A 22,961-nucleotide genomic window follows, 5' to 3' on the forward strand; every position below is an offset into this window, starting at 1 on the left:
GTACCGTAAATATCCCTCTCCCTCGCAGTTGTTATAGTTAACAGCTATTATATCTGTGCTTCAGCGGGCATGACGGGATATCGGGCACACGTGGATACGATGACAACGATGACACAGCATGCTGGATAGCGTGTTATCTAAGACAGCCGGCTGCGACTTTATTCAGTAATTATTGGAGTGCAGTAAGTTTTATCGTCCTCTGCACTTATTATAGCCGTTACCTGACAGAATTAACAGCTGTTATATCTACGTTCTACTGGGCTTAACAGGTGCCGTGTTCTGCGTTCTTATTGAAATCGACCCTGCGAGCACCTTCTCTTCCGCTATCAAGAATCATGACCATGTTGTCCTTCTACTTATCGCCGGCGGCCCAGTTGATAGCGCTAGCTCTCCAGCAGGTAGAAAAGGGAACGATTCTTGCGGGATCCCTGCATTGGCGTGGCTCTTAGCTCCGTGCACCACGTCGTCCTTAGTATGCCCGGCACCTTCTCCAATCCCGAAGCTGTATCTCAAGACACAGATGAGGAACATGCAGTCCCATGTCATGTTCGCTCTTTGATCGAGAAGAGTTTGGTCCTCCGATTGGACTGTTTCTTGTTGTTTTTCGGATGCGTATCTCAGATCATCAAGTATCTGGACCAGGTACGTTGCCAGATGTACTCGAAACCGTTTGCCTCATAAGTAGCTTTGGTTAGCAAAACATCAATACTGCGTATGGTATGTTCTCATTTTCGTTCCGTAACGCTCCCTCATTCGGTTTCTTGTTGATCAGTATCTGGGATGAAAGTGCGTGAACAATCGCCTCTATCGGCAAATTCATCGTGTGAGCTTCTCCCCTGTAGGAAGACCTGAACCTAGTCGGAAATGGTGATGCTTCTAAATTCACCTTTTATAAATTTATTCTAAAATTTCCCAGAATTGAATTACTTTACGACCTACTTCAACGTCGGATACTGCATAATGGCGAGTGGTTCTTCTCACATCCGTGGAACAGGTATTAACAGGTTTTGCTCTGTAGCTCGTCCCTTCACAAATTATCATGACAGTAAGTGCTATTGTTTGCGCCTCTGTGCGTTAATTAATGATTAATATCGATTCATGCGTTGCAGTACGTCCGACCTTCCTTCTGGCTTCCGGGTCTTGAAATTGCCTGGGGTATCTTGACCGGGAGCATTGCTGCCTGTCACAGTCCAAAGCAGATTTATGCTGTTCGGACTTTTTTGGGACTATGCGAGAGCAGCGCGTGGCCCGGTATGATGACGCTCTTTATGCATTGGTATACGCCCACAGAGCTCGCGAAGCGTATGGGATTCTACCACTCTTGTCAGGCGATAGGCAGCATGATGGCCAATGCTCTTCAGACCGCTGTACAGAGCACTTTGGATGGACACTATGGAATAGCGGGGTGGCGGTATTTTTTCTCATTTCCTTTCCTCACATCGTGCTAATTTTCTTCTTTACAGATGGCTGTTTATCATCAACGGGATTATGACCGTCGTCTTTGCGTTTTTCGGCTTTTTCCTTCTTCCCGATTTGCCCAACAAACCTAATCCGAGGGCGTTCTGGTTCAACAAAGGTCACGCCGCGATGGCTATGGAACGATTGGAGAGGCATAACCGAGCCGAACCGAAGGAGGTGACTTGGGCTAGCATCAAACGCTCAGCTACCAATTGGGTCATATATTTTATTACCATCCTCTATGTCGCCATAGTGCTGGCTAGCTATGGTTACGTTTGTAAGTTTCCATGCCTCTTTGACGACTGGAAATGTTGGTGGTTATCGTCATTCCAGACTTTAATCTCTGGCTGAAGTCGCTCAAAAATCCTGATGGAACGAGTCGCTGGGGCGTGTCGGAAATTAACGCTATACCAATCGGTGGTCAGGCTATACAAGTAGCATTTGGTACGCCTTCAACAGGTCTGACCATCTTGTTACTCATATTCAGCGGTTAGTCTGGATTTGGGCACTACTATCTGACTGGCTCAAAACCAGGCATTGGCTTATCATTCTTCAAGGCCTTATTGGTTTGTCTCAAGATTTAAACTCACTTTTGAGCCCTGATTGTTATTCTTCATAGGCCTTATTCCATGCATCATCATGACGATCTGGAATGTACCTGATAGTGCCAAATATTTCGTACGTGACATCTGTTGCTCTTCCTACGGTCTCGTCTTAGTAACTTTTACAGTCGTACTTCATATCATTTGTCGCGCTCGGTACTGCTCCCTTGATATTTGCTTGGGTGTCAGACTTGATCCCCCAGGATCCCGAGCAAAGGACGCTTGTGGTTGGCGTGGGTAAGCTAGTGACCTTTTTCTGCCGATTATTGTGAAACTGACACTTTGCAGCTGTCGCTGTCTACTACGCTATTTCCGCTTGGTCTCAAGTTCTCGTATGGCCAGCCTCTCAAGCTCCTCATTACAAGTATGGCTGGCAGGTATCTCTCGGACTCTGGATCCTCGTCATCATCATGACGTTCACATTGTGGTGGATTGACATGAGATATATGTTGCCCAAGCGTATTGCCTTTGCCAAGCAAGTGAAAGCGACTAAAGATACGCGCCGATTGTCTGATGAGCTGGGTAGTGAGTTCGGAAAGGACAGCGGCGGATTGGGGTCAACCGTGGCAGATGAACTGCCTACATGACATGTTTAGATATGTTTCCCATTAGTTCAGCGACGGTGCGTGAATGATCAAAGGGTGTTTATATATCACAGACTATAGATATGTTGGCATGTTAGGACAAGAATCAGTAACAGTAATCGTCCTCAATGTTGAGTGTCGGTTTCACGGGCTTTTTACCAGCACCCGGAAGCGAACGTTCAGTCATAATGCCTTTGACAGCAAGATGCAAATCATCCGACAATTCCGACGAAGCGACGAATGGGAGAGAAGATACTAATGTGCTAGCCTCTTCCACTAGTCTTCTGAGCTGCTTGTCGTCGCAGCGCTCGTGAATCATGGAACTTGGCCCAAGATCCTTCTGTAATTTGATTGACGCCTTGTTTGCCTTACTATGAGAGATCAAAAATGCCTCAGTTGCTGTTAAGAGTAAGCAGGCAAGTAGTAACACGTACTTGGTCTGCGTCAAGAGGTCATCAAGCGCATCCATCTCATCAGGGCTACACCCTTTGAGTTTCTCCTTCGTCTTCTTCTTGTGATTCATTGAATCGACACGAACTGTCTCGAGACAAACCAAAATGTGCGGCAGCGGACCTAGAAACAAGCGAAGATATAACCCGGGGTTATCACCAAGCCGAATTACTTCTTTGGTGCATGACGCGTATATTTGCGCGTGAAGGCCAGCTCTCCCGGTCATGGCAATGCCTCGTCGACGAGAAAGAACGCGCCTATACACTCGTTGTATCCGGATTGCGGCGGCTATTTCTTGTTCTGAAGGCTCCGGTCGTGTCATATCTTGTATCGGAATGACATCAATGGTATCATTAGCTGCATCGACAGAGTCTTCGCCTTCGTCAGGAGCCATCTCAATATGTGGAAGATGCTCTGTCTCTTCCGTCTGATCATCCTCCTCCTGCTCGGAGACTTCTATATGTGTTTCCGAGGTCTGACTGGATCCTGGCAAAGTAGGGTCAAGCGCTAGCCGGATATCCATTAAGTTGTCGTAGACAACCTGGCGGACCCCCAACAAGGTGTATCTTTTCACAGGGGCCCTGCTCTTGTGAAGAAGCTGGATCATCTCATCCATAGTATCATTCTGCAGTGAACGACGTATAGTCTTTGCAAGTTCATCCCACGAATATCTTGCGGAATCGATGTATCTGCAGCAACATTATGAGATGGTACCTGCTTGTAGAAATCGCACCACGTACCGGTTACAAAGTGGGAATGATGAAAGTCCCTCACGACGCAAGGATAGTATTAACTGCATGATCTTCCTCCTTAGAAGATCGCTGCGGATATTGTAGCCCACTAAATGAACAGTCAACGCATTTCACGACTTATACAGGGATACTGACATAGACCAATGGCCTTGAGTCTAGCGAAATACAATGAATATGCAATGCACGGAGGTATGGATCAATTCACTTACATCCTGGCCATATAAACATGGCGCACCACAGGTGGCAACTTCGAAATATTTCTTTTAGCTCCATACAAAAGATAATCTGATATGGTTTGAGGACCATAAGGAGACAGATGATTCGGCACTTACCTGAGTCGTTCCCGCCATCGTTCAGTTGTCCAAGAAGATCCCACATACGTGTCAGAAGTAAATGGTAAGTATTTGTTCGTATCTTCGGGTTCAAGTACGGCAAATCATGCTTGATAAAGCGTAGGAGCCAACTGCGAGGCACTGTTACGTCGTGCCAAAATGCCATTCCAGGGCGACGACTGCAAAGAATTACAGCACCGCAGAGAAAGTCCACTAGGTCACACAGTACACCTATGTTGATAGGTAATTGAAGCTTGATAACATGCCTGCAGGTAATGTTAAAGTCGGACAGAATTTAATTGGGAATGGACTTGCTGAATAAATGCAAAACCGGCCGACAGAGACCAACTTTCCGTCCCTAACATCGCACTCAAAAGCTCCGAAACGACGGACGAACCACCTAGGCGAATATACATGGGTGGAGTGTATATGCTGAAATATGCTGCATTTTTGAGATAACCGGCCTGTTTTCGGTCGAACATGAGGGCCAAGGTAGTTGTCCGCATCACATCCGTGAGGAAGCTCATCTGGGGGTGATAAGCCCGGCCATAAACAAGCGTTCGCACCCAATCTTTCACAACATTCAATGCTTTCTCAGCTTCGGGAATTGTATGAAGTGCGAGATGGGAAATGGAGCCAAACATATGATGAGGCGGATAAAGGGCCTCATAAAGACGGTTGAGCCAGAATCTGTACAAACATGAGCAGTGAAAAGTCGGAGAACGGTAATGGCAGCGTACTTGGTGCCTTTGCTTTCCACGTCTTCGTCAGCACTCTCCCTAAGCGACTGCAAGATCAATATTTGTTGCAAGTGCAGGCGTATGCGCATATTATAATAAGCAGCATCCATCATGGAAGGTGATACATGAGCTTCGAGACATTCAAACCGTCTACAAAACCCAGATACGGCGTATACTATGCAAGGCGTAAAGGCTTTGCTTCTCCCGCATTCGTCGTTTTCGGCAGCCGTCCTTTGCTTGAGGCGACTTCTCAGAACTTCTTGAAACATTCCGCGTAGTTCGGGCACTGACAGAGTGAAGTCGGAGTCGCCGAGTACATTCTTGAGATGAAGCCCAACAACCGCTGAGTGTAGCCATGTGCTCTGGGGCACAAGGAACTCGTTTTCCGCTATCCGTCGAAAACCAAACAATGCAGCAGTTGCCGCGTCTCCACAAGGGTCCGTTCGGTACGCTGCAGAGGATAAGAGGTTCACGTAGGCATAGAACAAGCTGAGTTCTTCGACTGCATCAGCAAGAGTCATGTCCTGAATTCGAAGGGCCCGAGAAAAATATTGATCTAGGCATAACAAGGCCGCGGATGTATGGTCCATCCTGTGAAATTCCAACCCAAGTTCACGTAGTCGAGATGTCTGATTTTGTATGATGGCAATGAACATGGCCAGCTGAAAATGTGTCACTATAAGCTACAACAAAACCAAAATCAGACGTGAGGCCAACACTTACTTCCCCAGCTTCAATTTGTTTCATGGATGTCACATCGAGTTGTGAAGAAAAACGCAACAGTCGCAAAACGGTAGGATCTGAGCGTATGGTATCGGGGTCAACACCAAATGAAACCGTATGCCAAAGCCCTTCGAGGATGCATTCTTGGGCCCGACGCAAAGCATTTTTGTTTTCTGCTTCACGAAGAAATAGTTCGATGGCTTCTTCTCTACGACCCTCAGAATAATGAAGTTCAGCAGCCTCGCTGAGTCGACCCATTGATTCTAGCAATTCCGCAAGAGCAATATCAAGGTCTCTTTCTTCCAGATACTCCAATTCTTCTTCGAGGGAGTCAAATAACTGGTGTGCCTTTCTATCGGAATTTTTTAGAATGACCTCCTGGACGCCTCAAGAAAAAGCTTACTTCATTTGGCGGTTGGAGAAGTACGTTAGTCTGGCGAGTTTGATGACATTTTCGACCACTTTCGATGACATCTCGCCTTCGTGAGCCTTCACAATTGCCACTGCCTCGTCAAACTTTCCGAGATCCCTATACAGCTCTGCAGCATGGGTGTACTCCTGTGCCTGGAAAAACATCTGGGCAGCTCGATACTTCTGGTCAGCTTGTTCGAAGCATTCCCCACTAATCCTGAAATAGGTTAAGGAATCCTTTGAGCTCGAGGTGACCTTGGCACATTCCGAGAACGAGACGGCTGCTTCTGCAAAACAAGCGTACCGTTCGAGCACCTTTGATCTCGACGTGCCACTGATTTTACGAGCCTTCGCCCGCAAATCATAGGCACCTGCGATGGATGCCAAAACAGGAAGATTTGCCCTGATATAGCAATGCTTAGCATGCGAGAACTGCTTTCGATAGAAAAGCTCGCGTCCTTTTGCAGCCCATTCTTCGGGCGTTGATGAAGACGCAAGGCGAGGAGCATCGGATCCCGGAGTATAGTTATGGATCAAATCTTTGCTCGTCCAAAAGATCTCGATTGTATGGGATCAGAATGCGGTTTGGATAGGATAATGCCAACTTGAACCTACCCTCATGGGTTCTCCCGTTTCAGAACCATCTGCAATCCAGATATTTTCACGAGCTCGGGTGATTGCAACATACAGGGATTTTAACTGAACAAGGGTCATTGCTCCAGTTTAAGTGATAGTGTGATTTATTCCTACCTCATTACAAATACTTGCATGACGAACACCGTCAAATCGCGGAGGTGGATTCCTAGGGTCTTGCTTGCTTTCATCGATGGCGTTCAGCACAACTCGCCAGGATGAAGGACCGGCAATTGAATCGGCAAAGAAATCATAAAGAAGGACCTGAAAAGATGCGACACGACTGTGAGCAAATCATCTTGTAACCTGATAGACCTACGTCATTGAATTCGAGTCCTTTGCTTTCGTATATGGTTCTATAGAATTTTGAAATCAGAGTCTTAATGACATCACAACCAGGAGAAAAAACGGACAGCACAAGACCAACTTCGCCCACTTGCTGCTGGAGCCTCTCTCTCGCCGCTTCATTCCTAACAATGATACCTGCGAAAGAAATTCACAATTAGTACAGCCCACTTCAATGTTAATAATGGAAGACCAACATTGCTGAGCTCCGAACTCGATGTGATCACCGACATTTCCAAAAATGAACTGTTCCAATTGCGTACGATCTTCAGTGTCGAAAAAGACAGGTTTAAAGCCGTCTACAATGCCCATCTCTGGAGAAAGACGATCAATGGAATCCTCCCAGAAAGTCGTGATAAGGTCAATGACAGAATGGGCGCAATCAACGATGCCTGCGTGGGACCTATAATTGACGGCGAGTTGAAACATTTCAGGCGGCTGCTTGCATGCAGCTGCGGGTCCGCGCTTCTTCCGGTACTGATCCTATTCGTCTGGTTGGACTCACGAATGAGAATCATTCCGATTAAATCTTACCTCAATATTCCATTGAAATGCCTTTAAACCATTGAAACGGAAAGAGCTTCCTACGGAAATAGTTTGGGCCGTATCACCTGCCCAGAAGAGACCATCCGCGTTGCTACATAGTGCCCTCAAGACTAAACGACAAATCGGTAAGATGACCGCGGGAAAGCAATATAAAGGATCATTACCCATCGTGTCAATGAGCATATTATCCTGCACTTCGTCGACGTATCTGCAACAAGATTGATAACGGATGGGGAGTATGGGCGGACAACTCACAAATGGTCGATACCTTGTCCGGGAATACCTTTCTCCGCGAAATACTTCAAGATATTGTGGGTTCTAGGCGAGTTACTTTCCGCTCATAGCGCCTCAACCGAATTCGCTCACCGATCGCCAGTATCATACTCTCCTCGCAACTTCTTTTTGTGCATGTACGACTCAAAAATTTCGTACACTTCGTCTCTCCGGTCAGCAAATGTGGATTGTTGGCGTTTGCTGAGATCAAGGTAAGTAGTCCTGCTAAGATATCGCTTCCCTTCGCTCAACGTCTCTTCTGAGCCTTTGATAACACCTGAACAACGGGTCAGACCAAACGCTAGATAGGGTGAATGTCATACCTATGATCTCGCTGAATACCAAGGCAGGATCTATAAGAATGCCCTTTCAGTGCCAACATAATACCAAAACAAATAGCAGCTACCTAATCCTTTCACCAAATGCTCGGGAAAATGCGACCAGTAAAACTCAAAGAAGGACTCGAACGTAATAACACCCCTATGAGTCTTAGCGCGTTTTCTGTCAGTAGGACTCGTGGGGGCCAACATTTTGGTGCTCATATCGGCTTCTAACATGTCGCAAAGCTGTGATTCTGATAAACGAGAAGCACAGATAGAGAAAACGGACGCTTACGCCATCGAATGTTATAAACAGCGGAAAATGTTTCTCCTCGAGTTCGCTGAACTTGGCAGGAAGATCGCTTCGCCAATCTACGATGTCGTCAACATCAACTAGTCCCAAATCTTCTTGATCCTGTGCTGCTTTTGGTAAGCGCATGAGCTCAGCAAATGTTCTTGACGCCATTGCTAAGGAACCGGCCAGCTTCGAAAAATATTCTTGCACTTTCTTTGCAAGCATTCTGGACTTAGTGACAAAGACTTGACGAGGACGGGGCAAATCCGACTCCATGAGTTGAAATGTTCGCTCAATGAGCAACATCTTGAACAACATGGTAGTGGTTTTCCTAATCAGATAGGTGTAAGCAAGTAAATGGAACCGGAAAACTCCTCGCACATACCCTGTGCCGCTGCGACCTATAACATAGCAGGAATTTGGGTGCTCTATAATCCGTTTCTCTTGAGTGCTGCGAATACATAGTGTCAGCGAACGAACAGTGTCATTCAAAGGTGGTGGCGGACGAAACCATATGAGGAAAAGTTGCATCTACATCTGCTAGGATGGCTACCCAGAATGAATCAGGTCTGATATTTGGACGCCATTGCATAGGGACGTACTATTCAAAAAAGGCTGCATATGTTCATGGTCAAGTTATTGGTCCGCGGATGCAACGAGAACATACCTGCGAAAATGTGACGTATTTCTCAACTCTGTAGGGGGGTCAGCCACTGGAATTCGGCTCCTTAATACAAGACTTACACAAGCCTTGAATGAACCTGAATGGAATAGTTAGCATTTGATTTCAGAGGAATGAAAAATGCTAAGTCAACCTGGGCCGTTTCGTCAGGACGTAGGTCTGGTATATCTTCAATTTCCACTGGAAGTACTTCAGGAAGTGGAGGGAAGAACGCTGGAATGAAAGTGTCCTTCGAGGCTTGATCCGCGCGCTTCCTGACCGCGCATCTATACCACCACGTTTAAGCTAGCATTCAAGTTACCGAGAGTAAAAATGATACCTTTTTCGGTACTCCCTTCCCTTTTTGCGAAGCTGACTACTGATAGAACTCCACAGACGATTGTCGATTTGGGCGTGAGTATGGATGCCAAAGATTTTGACAGCTTCAATAACCATGAGAAAACAACAAAGAGATATGATCATTTACTTACCTTGTTGTTCTCTCTGCCAATGAATCAAAGTAATTTCAGTAACTAGAATCACAAGGTTGTCCTCCAGAGTGCGGACGTACGCTTTCGTCACATGGAATTACATCGATTTGATACTGGAAACATAACGTTAGCAACGCTCGCAATGATGAGAAATAGGCGCCCTACGATAAGCCTGAGATCGCGAGTCATCTTAGCTTCGAATACTGGAACATCAGTCCCGCTTCCACTCAGACGCTTTTGATTGTCATCGGAAAAGTGTCCGCGTGAGAGCTCCCTGCAGTATACTAAATAAGTATGATCTAGGGTGAATCACGATATGGTACGTACTTGATCTTCTTCACAATAATTTTGAACGTAGAGACATCTTTTCTGTGGGTGCTCCGCAAAAAATCATCGGCGTTCGTGGATATGATGATTGTCCATTCACCAAAACCTTTGGCGCTATCAAAGTATAATGCCCTTGGATAACATCAGTGTGATGTAGTCGCTGGAATGGATACGAAGACATACGACTTCATTGGTCGAACATTCGGATATGCAGATGGCAGCTCGACCACTGCTGGATCCTCGGGGACTGTTGTCACAGATAACTTAATGGTCTTCTCCTCTTCGGCGGGTGGTGGGGCAACGATAGAACGTTCCTTGAAAGACAGAGATACCTCGGGACAACGGAGCATCTCCAAATAGAACTGAGCGTGCTTTAGCTTTCAAGGAGCAGAGTGAAGACATTGCAGCACCAACCTTAAGAGCGTTCTTCTGAGTTGTTAGAATACTGTCCACGAGGATGGACGCGTCGCTCGACGCTTCAGGCATGTCGACATCCAGGACATCGAAATCCTTTTCGACCAAAGCTGCAGCTTTCTCTGCTCGTTCGGCCTGCTTACGTTTCTTCTGGCTGACCTTGCCGTTCTTGTTACGTTGATCTGACCGGATATTGATGGCCTGGAGGAAAGAGACAAGAAATTTCAACACATTGGACGTGACTTGAGTTGTTTCATAGTATCGTGCACACAACTCTTTGTCTTGCACAGAATAGGAGTCCGATAACATGAACTCTGCAGATAGACGAGATATAATCTTGTAATGAATGGTGGCGTCATAATTCACTGGATCAGAGGGAAATGATTGCAACATCCACAAAACCAAGGGAGTGGTCTCGCTCAAGACTATGAAGATATTAGCCCGATAGGCGATCGGATGGTTCGACGGTGTCAACTTACACGACAAGACCAAAGGAAGAATATGGGGGCTCTCGTTATCGATGAGCTCTTGAAAGACATGCTTGAAATTGTCTTCAGTAAGGCCACTCCGTAATTCCTCCAATGCGTATTCCAGAAGCTCATTTGAGGTGAGCTGGTCGGGGCTGAAAAGATCGCTACGATATACGTGCTTGCGAGGCATGGTGTCAGAGGATGACGATTGCATGATGGCCGAGGCGCTTTGTGGATTATAAAGGCATGAAAACGTGTTTCTAGCAAAAGAAAGCCAAAGTCTGGATTGAGAGACAGCTTCAAAAGGAAAATCACTCACAGAAGCAATCTCAGCGCCTAGATAACCTTGAGACACGTAAAGTGAAGCGAAGTCAAGATGTCCACTTTCCACCTACTGCTGTTGAGCACGACGTGTCTGAGGATATTTGTGGTGTCCAGAGAATGCGGCTACTGTTCAGGAGCAACCTGGTGGGTTGAGTATACGAAGCAATTGAAAGAGCAGGTGAGCTCCTATGGCAAACACGCGGCGTTACTTAAGAAACTTGCCGAAGGATTGCCTAATCGGGTCCAGCGAATGCATAGAGTTTTGTCCTCCTTGCCAACTCCGCGTACATTATTCCTACCATGCAGAATACGGCATGTTTCAATGAGGATCATGAAGTTTGAAGGGAAGAACTTGTAGCTCCACCACGTGCAACCTCGGAAAATAGCGAACCACCGACCTTGAATCCTCTCGACATTTGAAAATTGAAGACTCCCCTGTTCTCTAGTACGTTTTCAAAGCTTCCGTGACACACAAGAGTTGTTCATCCGACTTATAACAAGTACTAACCAGTGTCTGAAGGCGCCAGGTCAAAAATCAGGATTCGTAACCAGTACGCTACTATACATCAAGCTATAAAGTAGCAATAAGTTGTTGTATCGCACGGAAGAACAATACAAAAGGTACCATAGATGGTAGATAATTTCACTATACGCTAACATGTAGGATCATTAGTACGTTTAACGTAACCATGGAAAGCGAAAAACAGACACTCCATTCATTCAAGTTGCATCAAACACCTGGCTCATCTCCTCGACTCTATATCTTTGTCCAGACTCGCACTTTCAGTATGTATAAGAGATTGAGACCCCACAGTTATTGTGATATCATCGGGATCTTGAATAGGAACTTGGGGTGCTGTGGTCATGGATATAGTACCTGTCGCAAAACGGGGAGGAGACTCTGCACCCGACACACTCATCTCCGTGGTTGCCTGTTGCTCCTCCGACCGTCTGCTACCTGCAGACCATATAGTGGCAAGCAACACAGCAATAATTTCGAAATATATGTTGGACATGATGATGTATGTGGCGTCCAAAAAAAGATAAGCGTCGAAAGCAAGAATGGACTGGACAAATGAAAGCATGACCGGGAAGACGAAGTTAGAGACGGAGATCCAGAACAAGGTACTGAGGCGTTCGGAGTATTTCCCTTAAAAATTCTCAATAATCGGCTTTTAACACACTTCTACACGACTTACTGGTGGGACGTTTACTTCTGGCGCATTCGATCCGACCATTTACACGACGACTGCTTCTAAGGCAGTAAAGAAAGAGTGCCGAAGCATATCTGACGCCCAATGTCAAATCTTGCCAATACAGATCATATAGCTACCTACGCGTTGTCGAACATTTGCAGAGACCATTCAATCTTGTCACAGGGGAAGTCCCACGACTGTTGTGCAACAACGATAGGGTTACCCCCGGCTAGGATGTCCGGAAACCATATTCCCCAGAAAACCAAAATGTTGGCTAGTCGAGCGACTTTCAAGCAACACAATGGGATGTAAACGATCGCGAGAGTCAAACGAGGTGTTGATTTGAGGGGGTACACAGTCATCACTCTGAGTACCAAGATCGACTCCGTGAAGAGGGGCAGAGCATTGATAAAAACTGCTTGTGTGATGACAGGTGCCCTGGGATTATTATATCCGGAGACAGGATTGCCGTAACCTATGACATTCGTAAGTTACGCCGCTTAGCAGTATATGGAAGGCAATCACACTCACCCCGTTATAATAAGCCAGAACACCCAAGGCTAGCCCCATGATAATGGATACAACATTTAACATGAAAATTGGCGTTCTCCTCAGCGACCTGGAGGAGAACAGAAATAAGGCAAAGAGAAGCGGAACCAAGGCTGAAGACCAGGCTGAGCATAGAAGCATCAGTTTAAGAGACGGGCGAATGACTGCGAGATAGTTAAATCCAGCTGGAGGCGGGGGGTAACTTAAAATCGAAGAGGAGTGCATTGCGGGGACCGCTGGCTCTGGATCATCCAAGTACGATTCATTTTATAAAACCAAAGATAGTGTGCTTCATGGACTGCGTTTTGGATATCGATAATTGGTGAGTCGGATCGCCCGTCAATCTTGATGTGATCTATGTTGGAAGATGAAACGAAGATGGGATGGGTCATGTAGCAGTAACTTGCACTAGTCCTGGCGTCTGACTTCATTACTGACAAGTCACTACTGTGAAAGTAAGATGGTGTTGAAGAGGCATACTCAAGGTTGTAACCTGGTAGGGACTCATGACCTGGTACTGTTCTCAGGCTCAGACACGGAGAATAAGGATGCACGAGCCTGGATTCTGTTTCTGGTTCAGAGTCAGATGGACCGCCCAGGTCTCGATGATGGGAGAGCTCAGACATCATACTTTAAAAATGTCGCGATTATCCAACCGGATGGTATTCCCATTCTGTTCAGTCTTGTCCCGCGTAGCGCCAGTTAGCGAGCACTGCATAAGCAAAGCAAGGTGTTGCAAGATCCGTCTTGCATGACCTGCCGGGTAGTCGTTGATGTGACACGTCGCAAATCTTCTGATAATCTTCGTGATCTTGATACGGACACTAGCAAGTCCCCAGCCGGCTATGCACCTGTCCTCTACGAGACAGATTATCTCAGGCTCGTGGAAAGTTCACGCACAAAGCCCGTGCTCAAAACGAAGAAACGCCGCACTTTGACGAGCCGAAATCCAAGATTAGGACGGATGGATAGGTATGCATTCAACAGAACGTATCTTATTTTGACACCAAAGCAAAAAGTTCAACAGATGGCCACACGCTAAACCAAGCCGCTTTCCCTAAGTCCAATCCGGTCTACCGTTTTCCCTTCCTTTCCTACACGTATTCTTATGCACGCCGGGGCATTTAGTCTGCGAAACTGGAGTAAAAAACGAGGAAGAAACGGTATTTGAATTGATACGACGGGTAGCAAGCGGAGCGGAGCGACTTCGGTTCTTGTTAGGCGCAGATTTCAAAGAAGCTCCAGATTTCTTCTTTCGAATGGCTGGACGAGGAGCAGGCGTCGGTGAACTAAGTTCAGGCTTCTGTGCGGAACAGAGGATGACGGCAGGCGACATGAGTAGTGACGGCGTTTCCAGAGTATGCGTCCTGTTTAGACGCAGAGGAGAAAGTCGAGACGAGGGAACACCGTTCGAAGCCGAAGGAGTAGCTTGGATGCGAACTGGAATGCGAGAAACAAACGTGTCACGGCTGATCCTTGGCCGTGACCGAGGTTTATCCTCAAAGACGGCAAACTTGGTGGCAGAATATGCCTATATATGCCGGCCTCTTTTCAGAAAACACGTCCGAGAAAATGACAAAAAATAAAACTCGCCTGTTTCTTGTCTTTGCGCTCGATTTTCCCATTGACATTCATCGATTGGGACTTCTTCAAAAGGGCGGAGTACAGCCTCTGTAGCCGCTTGTACTCTTCTTCTCTAACCAGAGCTTCCTTCCTTAGCTTCTCGTTTTCCTTTTCCAGACTACGCGACCGAAGCTCCCAGTCCACGTCAGACAGTTCAACAGACGGTGGTGGAAGGAGCAGTTCATCCAGGGGAGACGTTCTGTCGATAGAAAGCCTAGGAGCGGTCGACGAAGGAGTAACCAAGACTGCAGGAGAACACGAATTCTCGCGCGTGTCATCGATGTTTGACTTATGTTTGCGTCCCTTCTTGGATGTGAGAAGACCTTTGATAGAGGCATGGACCTTCATTTGACAGAATGGAGAGGCAGAGAAGAGGACGAGAAAAAAAACAGTATGTACAGATGAAATAGCGTGGATAATGGCGGTATAGAGCAGAGTTTGGGATGCCTCGACTCAAACATGACCAAACTCGAACTTGACGTCCTTCGCTTCTCGCCATCACCATCATCACAATGAGACATATGGCGTGGGCCCGTGCGCTCAGGAAAAACCTGTCTATATGCGACAAATTTTCACGGCGCTGACGTTGAAGCGATCTAGGTCGTCAGACCTTCTACTCAGGCAGAAACCGTGGAACAGACTGGGCCACTTTTTATCGGAAAGCAAGCAATCCTTTCTCGCCCATGTGCACTCAGAAACGCCGGCACTAGCCAGGGACTGGCGATTCGTGATTGGCAATGAAATTCCAGGTACAATCTGTCCTTGGTTCAACAGTTAATCGTGTCTGACCCTTTGTAGACCTTGATAGCATTGCCTGTTCGATCGTATATTCATGGGTATACGCCTGGGACAACGGTATCCCAGTCGGTTCCGTTAATACGGTCGACGAAGGCAGGAGCTCTTTTTACGTACCAGAAAATCTATACGCTCTGCAACTTGCGGGCGTGTATTCGCCAGAGGATCAGCTGTTACTTCTGGACGACCTCGAGCGTGAGATATCCACGCCCGACTCTTTTCCAGGTCGACAGGCTCATTCTCGTTGATCACAATCAGCGTCGATCCCGTGTTTGTTTCCGGAGAAATTGTCACGGAGCCATCTTGGGACGGCGAGCACCCATATGGAAATACTGTTGTCGAGAGAATCATCGATCACCACTCCGACGAGGGCCTGTATGCACTCGAACTGCTGAGCGCACCATTGCTACAGCAGGAAGTTGCGCCTCTCTCGTCACTTCTCAGTGTCCAGAATGGATGCCTGCCGAGCCCGCCACCCTTCTTCTATGCGCTATCCTTTTAGATACCAACGGTCTAAAGGATAATGTCGAGCAAATTGACATTGATGCGGTGGCTTTTTTGCTTCCCCGTTCAATCTTGCAGACCACGTGTGAGCGACCCTCGCCTGATACTCTCCAAAGTCTGCCTGAGATACAGAACCTCACCGCTGAGCTCATGCGAAGGCGACTTTCTTTATCCCATCTCACCCCTCTGGATCTTCTTCGGCGAGACTACCAGGAATGCAGACTCCATGTCAGGTGGTACAATCCACCCGTTATCCGCGTCGGCATTTCTTGCATCCCATTCCAAGCGAAGAAAAGCGGCCTCACAAGAGCCTGTCAAAATCATTCAGACGAACATGGACTCGCTGTTCTTGCCATTTTGATCGACCAAACGCTAACGGTACTTACTTTTGATCAGGGAGGGCAGAGTCTGCGGGATCGCGTGTGGCAAGGATTGGAGACAAAGTTCCATTTCAAGCGACACAGAAAGCTCAGAATCACAGCGCTTCCCTTTGGTATGCAACGGAGGACATACACTCTACCTGCCGCCGAGGCGACGCGGGAATTCATAGAGGGAATGTTCAAGCACGTTTTGGAAGGACGTTAAAACGTCAAACGGCGGCGTAAGGTTCTTTAGTTGGTGGAAAACTTATGGTACATTCCTAACTCCACATCAGAGTCTGGTCGTTGACTCTTTTGTCAGGATGACATAAGTGCCGGGTATATATTCCAATGTGAATCTTGAATTACTCCAATAGTAAACGTTCACGGACATATCAACAATTACTCCAAGATCTACGAGATTGTTAGGTTGCCCCCGTAATATCTGGTTCGAGTCCAGACTCCACGTAGGCGCGCGCTTACCGTCTTGATTGACCAAAAGATAATGGACCTTGCATTTGGCCGTCTTCTGTTCTCTGTACTGAGAAATCCACTACTCGAAAGGACCATCAGGGGAGCCAGAGACAAGTAGCATGAACTGTAATCATCCCAATGCACAGGCTCTCGAAGCTCAGTCATCATAGCCCAGAAAAAAAAAGATCCAATCCATCCCTGCGTCCAATACAGCTAGCGCACTCCAATGATATCCCCTTAGGTTTTGGGCTTCGGGAACGCGATCAATAGGAGAGACAGATACAGGATGTATAAATAAACCTCAAGCCGAGACCATCTGCGAGCTAGCTGTCTTTGATGTGTTGATTGACCCCAAAGATCACGTTTGAGCAGATGCTGTATACGGGGATTTTAATAACTAGGAACTGGAGCACTGTTCCAAGGAACTGCCTAGAACTGCTAGCTGGAGCCACACGAAAGATCACTGGATTGATCCAAGCATAATGAAAGTCGCGCCGTTTTTATAGCTGTATCATTTCTTTTAACGTTACGGATCCAAGTGCAATGATGCACCAACGCCTTGTTTGAGTAGCTCTCTGCACTTGACATCAGGCTAGGCTTCCTGATGAGGTCTTTCAGGGTCTAGGGTCGGTCCCAGAGCCGGGTAAATGTAGGGAAGACAGTGGACAGTGGAGCATCGAAGAGCATCCTTCATATGGTGCGTCGAGCTACACTCAGTAAAAAGAACTAACACGACAGGTTCCAGAACGCGTATCCAATGTGCTTGTCTCTGCGCAGCTCGATGCATGACCTAAAAAAGCATGCGATGGAGGAATACCCCCGAAATGACAACGATGCAAAGAGATGGGATTGTCAAAGTCATCTATGCGGAATAAATGCATGTATATGGATACACTGAATATGATAAGTAAGGTAGTCTGCGAGGGGGAACAATACAATACTGGTAAATGCATCTTCAATCGAATCGTACAACATTGGAGGGGCGTCTCATGGTTGCGCCGATGGTGCGACATTAAATGACTCGCCACACCCACAAGCATCCTTGATGTTTGGATTCTTGAAGGCAAACTTTGAGCTGTAATTAATGAGTAAGGATTACGATAAAGAGCAGGGGTAAGAACGCACCTTAAAGCATCCTCCTTCCAATCCATCTCGCTCCCTATGATTGAGAAGAGCGCCTTGCTGTCTATGACCACACGGACGCCATCCTGTTCTACAACCTCGTCAAACTTGCCCGGCTCCTCCACATATTCTAGATGGTATGAAAGTCCGGCACACCCCTTGTTGCGAACACCAATCCTGATGAGCTGCGGCGTTGGGCCACGTAGTAATGCCCTGAGGCGTTCTACCGCCTCTGGTGTCTACAAGCGTCACCATCAGCAACTGCCTCAAAACGGACGGAAAAGGTGACTTACTATCGTCAGCGCAGCCTTGGTCGCTCTAATCTTCGGTCTAGGTTTCTCCGCCTTGGGAACAGGAGGCGGCCGAGCAACAACCTGCGGTGCAGCTGCACTAGGGTCAAGCGTTGTCGCTGACGACGACCCCGACGGTACAGCGACAGGCGGGGAATCCACTACCGACAGACTCTGATTCGGACGGTACGCTGACATCATCGCGCGCCGAGAAAAGAGTAAAGAGGGGCCATATTGTCGTGAGGCATGACGGAGAGAGAGCATTGAAGAAAGCATCGTGGTCTGAATAACGGGAGTTAACAAGTCAAGTTGCACACAGCTGGTGCAGTGATGACAGTTTTATTCGACAAGTCGACAAAATCGGTCGAGACTCCGCTCAATCGCATGTGACTGACCTCAACCAATCAAAGCTCTCAAAGATGTAAAACTACCTTCCGGGTTTTCCGGTACTCGGGACGAGACGGGGTTCCATTGTTTTCCATCTCCACCGGATACAAATAGTCTCTGTATGCCAACTCGGGGACAAAGTAACAAAAGGGTGACGAAGCGCGGTAAGGTAAGTAATTTTTCTCTTCTCTTTATATAAGGAATGGTCAGTAAGAAGACAAAACAAGCCCGACGCGCGGCCAAGGAGGCTGGGAACGCAAAGTACGTCGTTAGAAGGGTCTTCCCTGTTTTTCCAACAGGTGCTAAACACGAGTAGGAATGAGGAGACAACAGCAGCCGCTGCCTCAGCACCGGCTTCACCGAAATCACCTGAGCCCGAGGTCCAAGTCGTTGTCGAGGAAGAGCTAGATCCCAAGACGCGGGCAGAAAGAATCAAAGAGGAGGGCAATGCCGCCTTTCGCGCGAAGAATTACCGGGAAGCTACAGAGCTGTATACCCAAGCTATCGGTGAGCACCAAAGATTGAATTCCCATTGACCCTGAAATAATGTCTTTCAGATCTGAATCCCACTGAACCATCCTACTTGACGAATCGCGCTGCCTCAAGCATGGCTCTAAAGCGATTTAAACCCGCGCTAGAAGATTGTCGAAAGGCCGCAACTCTGCAAGCCTCCTCCCCCAATCCCAAAACGCTACTACGGCTGGCGCGGTGTCAATTCGCGCTCGGTTCACCTACCCCCGCTCTCTCAACCTTGAATACCATTTTCTCCATCGATCCCAAAAATGACGCCGCACTACAGCTCAAAAGCAAGATATCTATCCTCGACGGTCACCTGCAGCATTTCCACGCGGCACGAGAGAGGAAGGATTGGCCTATGGCCCGGATCGCGTTGGATCAGTGTTTCCAAAACATAGAAAGTGAGGGAGATGAAATACCCACGGACTGGAGAGTATGGAGAGTAGAACTCGAGCTGGCTAAAGGAAACTGGGAGGGCGCCAACACAGCGGCAAAGTACGAATCTTTCTAATTCTTATCTTTTTCGCTCATTCTTACATGATCCCATACAGCGACGCGCTCAGAATGAAGGGAAACTCTCCTGAGGTGCTATCATTACGGGGACTAGTGCTATTCTTGACCGGTAAACTTCCTTCGGCTATCACCCATGTCCAAGGTGCTCTTCGGCTGGACCCCTCATACGGGCCTGCGCAGCGACTACGGAAACGTGTCAAGGATGTCGAGCGTCTAAAGGAAGAAGGAAATGTCGCCTTTAAAGCTGGGCGTCTAACGGAAGCTGTAGAAAAATACGGCGAGACTCTGGACCGGATCGGTGCATCCGAAGAGGAGGGAAAAGGCGGTCAGATACGCGCAACATTACTATCAAATAGGGCAACGACGCTGGTTAAAGTAAGCTGCACGTTTCTTGTCTCGACCATCAATTAATAACGCCTTGAAGCTGGAACGATACGACGAAGCGCTCGTCGATATCGAGGAGTCCTTGGAACTCATGTCCACGTCGTTCAAAGCATTCCGAACGCGTGCACGAATCCATCTACACCTTGAAGACTACGACAAGGCAGTAGCCGACTTCAAGAGCGCCATCCAACAAGCACAATCTGACGGAAACAGCACCGACGCAGACGTCCGGGCTCTCAAATCAGAACTCAAGAAGGCAGAAGTCGCGTTGAAACGGAGCAAGACAAAGGACTACTACAAGATCCTTGGCGTCCCCCGCGAATGTTCAACAACAGACATCAAAAAGGCTTACAGAAAAGAAAGTCTCAAGCACCATCCTGATAAAGGTGGTGATGAGGAGCAGTTCAAGCTCGTGGTGGAGGCGCATACTGTTCTTTCTGATCCTGAAAAAAGGAGCAGGTATGACAATGGTGAGGATGAGGATGGTATGGATGGCGGAGGGTTCGGAGGGATGGGTAATATGACAGAAGCAGACATTGCTAATTTGTTTGCTCAATTTGGAGGAGGCGGATATAGGAGTGGTGGATACGGAGGTGGTGGCTATGGAGGAGGCGGGTATGGAGGGAGCAGATACGGTGGGTCGAACGAGTACTCATCGCATGGTTTTCACTTTTAGATTTGCTGTTCCGACGTCATTCTGTATCATCTCGCGCTTATTACCATACATCCTTGCCTATCCGTCACTTACGATCTCGCAGCCTACCTTGCTGTATCTCTTTAGCGCCCTAGCTGATATCCATCTGGCCGCATTGTAATGCTGTATGGAGAGCGCATGTTGAACGGGCCGACTAACGTGCTGTTAATGAAGCATTCTATGCCAGCGGCGTCTCTCTTTCACAGCATAGGATCAAAGATGCTCATAATCCGCCGGAAATTAAGGATCATCTCACAGTGACGAAAGTGCTTCCTCAAGGCAATACCAACAACACATCCCCACCGGAACTAACGTTCTCGGTCCAAGGGTGGTATAAGTATAGCATCAGTGATTAAATTTATACATCGAGGATATCACGTTTCTCCGAAAACTACAGCGTCTGGGATAACACGAGGATCACGCTAGGCTCGCAATGACAGATAATGATATATGTATCAGCACCTGACGTACGACTACCGCACAATATATGTGAGGAGTGGAGCTAATAACGCGTTGAAAGCGCGCGCACCTCCGCATGTTGCGAGGAGATATCTTAACATAGCAAACTGTTCTGGGCCACCTGCATATGACTCATTCTACAGCAGGAAGTCGGAGCACCTCGTGCTCTACAGCTTGGCGGTGGCTCTGTGGCGGTGTATATCTTCCGATCGCGTTCCTTAGAATTAGATTAGATGGTCTAAATTTGGGCCGTGTAAGATGTGGATGAGTAGCAGTAGTTTCATTGTGCAGGTATCTATACTACACATTAAGGGAGAGATGGGGGGTGGTACATAAACGTAATGATAAGTAGATGCAATACATATCGAGATCATGGCTTAAGAAATACAGTTGTCAGGGTATGAGGGGAGTGCTGGAGGGCAGAAGGGGTATCATGGCGAGTAACAGTGGACGAGGTGCTCAGTCGACTCGACTCTGCTATGATACGAACAACTGCCACACATCAGGCATACGATCACCCCCCGTAGTTGCGAGGCCCATGAACGTATGATGCCCCTGCAAAAAGTCTACCCGCTTCAGACCCTTGTCTCTCTCCTCCTTGAGTTTCACAGGATCCGGGATACGTTGATATCGCTCATGGAATGCTCTATAGACACTCTTCAATGTTTGTGGAGGCAGCTGGAGCTTGTTGCACTCCTTCTCTGAGACATTGGTGCGTAAAAAGGTGTAGATCTGCTCGACGACGTCGGCAACGGTGACAAAGGGCGAGCCTGACTTGGGCCGGACGTCGACACGCCATGGAAAGGCTGCTGATGAGATGATGAGGAGGGGTAAAGCGGGGTTGGTGGCTGGGTCAGAGAAGACATGGGGGGAAACGGATCGATTATTGGGTGTGATGTTGACGGGGGGGAGAGAGACGTCGAATCTCAATTGGGGAACCTGGGAGAGAGCAAGAACAGGATGCAAGGTGGTCATGCAACCAGGTAATGGTGCACAGAATGAGCCATACTGGCTGGGCACCGACGACGACGCGCCATAATTAGATGGCAACGGTAAGGGCTGCTGGTAAGGAGGAGTCCTTGGTGTCTGTTTGAAGACAGTATTGGCAACGTCGTCAAAGCGTATGTGTTTGCCTGGCATTGTGGGGAGGTGAAGATGGAGTGGTGGGCCATGGTAACAACGGTAGTAATAGTTATATAGAAAAACGCGACAGGCAGAAAATCCAAGGCGATGATTAGTCCGGAAGGGCGCAGCCGCAAAATAATGAGTCACTGCCCCATATCACGTCCATGGTCACGGTAAATCACGTTCTGATTCAGACGAATTTGCATCGATTTTCTGGTATTTCTATTTTGGGCCCGCCTCGCGACATCAAAACGTACGCAATTTGCTTGTTTTGGTCTTGGACTCCTTGACATGACTCCCATCTTGATATCTTGTATCGTCCTGGCACCGTCTTGCCGGGCTCTAGTCCCAAGTAAATAGGTTCTATCCAAGGTTCCCCTCCCCTTCCCTCCTTGCAGTACGGCCTTGTTACACCGCCCCCTGCATCACCAGACCCCTCTGGCGCTTAAAGTGACATTCGGCGCCAAGTTCATTAATTGATAGGATTTCTTATCGGAAACCTCTCTATCTGATGAGATCGTCACGCCACCTGCCCGAGTAGTAACCAGTTTCACGCAACTAGCTTGCGCATCTTTTTCTCAAACTCGCAGTACGTAGATCTGACAGATTTTTGCTTGCCCGGTACACGTACGGCATGGCGCTTATTTGCCGTAGACAATCACCCCCGGATTGACCACGCTGGAATTCCATGGAAACATAGCCCCCGACCGACGTACACCTCACTTCGTTGATATAGAACCGTCGATGAAAATTTTTTTGGGCTTGCAGTGCACAGTCTTGTCGTAGTAGGTTCAATTCTATTGCCTCGTACGTCATGCAC

At 47.7% G+C, this 22,961-nt stretch overlaps 8 protein-coding genes across 8 annotated transcripts; 3 read left to right on the plus strand and 5 right to left on the minus strand.

The window, feature by feature from the left end:
- Positions 1-163: 163 nt before the first annotated feature.
- EV420DRAFT_580845 (retrograde regulation protein 2) lies at positions 164-2,831 on the plus strand. The gene is made up of 14 exons (XM_060482665.1): positions 164-182; positions 238-642; positions 696-717; positions 773-786; positions 843-867; positions 917-963; positions 1,019-1,045; positions 1,110-1,411; positions 1,464-1,735; positions 1,792-1,902; positions 1,953-2,024; positions 2,078-2,136; positions 2,189-2,297; positions 2,349-2,831. Exons 2-14 carry the CDS (start codon positions 475-477, stop codon positions 2,645-2,647), a joined length of 1,527 nt encoding a protein of 508 aa, XP_060321449.1. The 5' UTR covers positions 164-182; positions 238-474; the 3' UTR covers positions 2,648-2,831.
- EV420DRAFT_580897 (uncharacterized protein) lies at positions 2,699-11,357 on the minus strand. The gene is made up of 37 exons (XM_060482667.1): positions 11,147-11,357; positions 10,837-11,087; positions 10,358-10,782; positions 10,127-10,305; positions 9,944-10,075; positions 9,782-9,890; positions 9,697-9,729; positions 9,617-9,629; positions 9,466-9,568; positions 9,280-9,412; positions 9,209-9,225; positions 9,132-9,159; positions 9,067-9,079; positions 8,971-9,013; positions 8,850-8,915; positions 8,465-8,795; positions 8,256-8,415; positions 8,173-8,202; positions 7,943-8,126; positions 7,832-7,894; positions 7,741-7,784; positions 7,565-7,686; positions 7,228-7,513; positions 7,099-7,168; positions 7,005-7,041; positions 6,803-6,949; positions 6,668-6,751; positions 6,045-6,610; positions 5,642-5,993; positions 4,919-5,580; positions 4,494-4,868; positions 4,179-4,444; positions 4,056-4,131; positions 3,982-4,001; positions 3,835-3,934; positions 3,079-3,783; positions 2,699-3,015 (listed from the first exon to the last, which is right to left on the minus strand). Exons 2-37 carry the CDS (start codon positions 11,039-11,041, stop codon positions 2,751-2,753), a joined length of 6,444 nt encoding a protein of 2,147 aa, XP_060321450.1. The 5' UTR covers positions 11,042-11,087; positions 11,147-11,357; the 3' UTR covers positions 2,699-2,750.
- Positions 11,358-11,894: 537 nt separating this feature from the next.
- EV420DRAFT_1655020 (uncharacterized protein) lies at positions 11,895-13,121 on the minus strand (the record flags this gene model as incomplete). The annotated part of the gene is made up of 4 exons (XM_060478830.1): positions 11,895-12,301; positions 12,351-12,439; positions 12,489-12,822; positions 12,875-13,121. 4 exons carry the CDS (start codon positions 13,119-13,121, stop codon positions 11,895-11,897), a joined length of 1,077 nt encoding a protein of 358 aa, XP_060321451.1.
- A 504-nt stretch (positions 13,122-13,625) lies between these two features.
- On the minus strand, positions 13,626-14,980 carry EV420DRAFT_1602110 (uncharacterized protein). The gene is made up of 3 exons (XM_060475021.1): positions 14,490-14,980; positions 13,921-14,427; positions 13,626-13,865 (listed from the first exon to the last, which is right to left on the minus strand). Exons 1-2 carry the CDS (start codon positions 14,865-14,867, stop codon positions 13,954-13,956), a joined length of 852 nt encoding a protein of 283 aa, XP_060321452.1. The 5' UTR covers positions 14,868-14,980; the 3' UTR covers positions 13,626-13,865; positions 13,921-13,953.
- A 98-nt stretch (positions 14,981-15,078) lies between these two features.
- Positions 15,079-16,403, plus strand: EV420DRAFT_1655022 (uncharacterized protein; the record flags this gene model as incomplete). The annotated part of the gene is made up of 4 exons (XM_060478831.1): positions 15,079-15,268; positions 15,318-15,509; positions 15,548-15,757; positions 15,817-16,403. The coding sequence occupies 4 exons, from the start codon at positions 15,079-15,081 to the stop codon at positions 16,401-16,403; spliced, it is 1,179 nt and encodes a 392-aa protein (XP_060321453.1).
- A 1,235-nt stretch (positions 16,404-17,638) lies between these two features.
- EV420DRAFT_1655023 (uncharacterized protein) lies at positions 17,639-18,339 on the minus strand (the record flags this gene model as incomplete). Its single annotated transcript, XM_060478832.1, has 3 exons — positions 17,639-17,726; positions 17,777-18,012; positions 18,067-18,339. The coding sequence occupies 3 exons, from the start codon at positions 18,337-18,339 to the stop codon at positions 17,639-17,641; spliced, it is 597 nt and encodes a 198-aa protein (XP_060321454.1).
- A 313-nt stretch (positions 18,340-18,652) lies between these two features.
- On the plus strand, positions 18,653-20,539 carry EV420DRAFT_1489457 (uncharacterized protein; the record flags this gene model as incomplete). The annotated part of the gene is made up of 5 exons (XM_060470694.1): positions 18,653-18,711; positions 18,767-18,957; positions 19,008-19,461; positions 19,518-19,854; positions 19,904-20,539. The coding sequence occupies 5 exons, from the start codon at positions 18,653-18,655 to the stop codon at positions 20,537-20,539; spliced, it is 1,677 nt and encodes a 558-aa protein (XP_060321455.1).
- Positions 20,540-21,261: 722 nt separating this feature from the next.
- EV420DRAFT_1602119 (uncharacterized protein) lies at positions 21,262-22,430 on the minus strand. The gene has a single exon (XM_060475022.1). The coding sequence runs from the start codon at positions 22,154-22,156 to the stop codon at positions 21,494-21,496; it is 663 nt and encodes a 220-aa protein (XP_060321456.1). The 5' UTR covers positions 22,157-22,430; the 3' UTR covers positions 21,262-21,493.
- Positions 22,431-22,961: the final 531 nt, after the last annotated feature.

The sequence above is a fragment of the Desarmillaria tabescens genome (genome assembly GCF_030435595.1).
Source record: "Desarmillaria tabescens strain CCBAS 213 chromosome Unknown EV420scaffold_253, whole genome shotgun sequence".
In the NCBI taxonomy this organism is placed as follows: domain Eukaryota; kingdom Fungi; phylum Basidiomycota; class Agaricomycetes; order Agaricales; family Physalacriaceae; genus Desarmillaria; species Desarmillaria tabescens.

Bases quoted from the DNA above. Each gene is read 5' to 3' on its own strand.
- EV420DRAFT_580845 (XM_060482665.1), top strand. From the start codon at position 475: ATGCCCGGCACCTTCTCCAATCCCGAAGCTGTATCTCAAGACACAGAT. The intron at 1,046-1,109 runs GTAAGTGCTATT...CATGCGTTGCAG, and splicing joins CTTCACAAATTATCATGACA to TACGTCCGACCTTCCTTCTG. The intron at 1,903-1,952 runs GTACGCCTTCAA...TTCAGCGGTTAG, and splicing joins GGCTATACAAGTAGCATTTG to TCTGGATTTGGGCACTACTA.
- EV420DRAFT_580897 (XM_060482667.1), bottom strand. From the start codon at position 11,041: ATGCAATCGTCATCCTCTGACACCATGCCTCGCAAGCACGTATATCGT. The intron at 8,416-8,464 runs GTAAGCGTCCGT...TCAGAATCACAG, and splicing joins TGTTTATAACATTCGATGGC to CTTTGCGACATGTTAGAAGC. The intron at 7,042-7,098 runs GTCCGTTTTTTC...AAAATTCTATAG, and splicing joins GGCGAAGTTGGTCTTGTGCT to AACCATATACGAAAGCAAAG.
- EV420DRAFT_1602110 (XM_060475021.1), bottom strand. From the start codon at position 14,867: ATGAAGGTCCATGCCTCTATCAAAGGTCTTCTCACATCCAAGAAGGGA. The intron at 14,428-14,489 runs GCGAGTTTTATT...CGGCATATATAG, and splicing joins AGCGCAAAGACAAGAAACAG to GCATATTCTGCCACCAAGTT.
- EV420DRAFT_1602119 (XM_060475022.1), bottom strand. From the start codon at position 22,156: ATGCCAGGCAAACACATACGCTTTGACGACGTTGCCAATACTGTCTTC.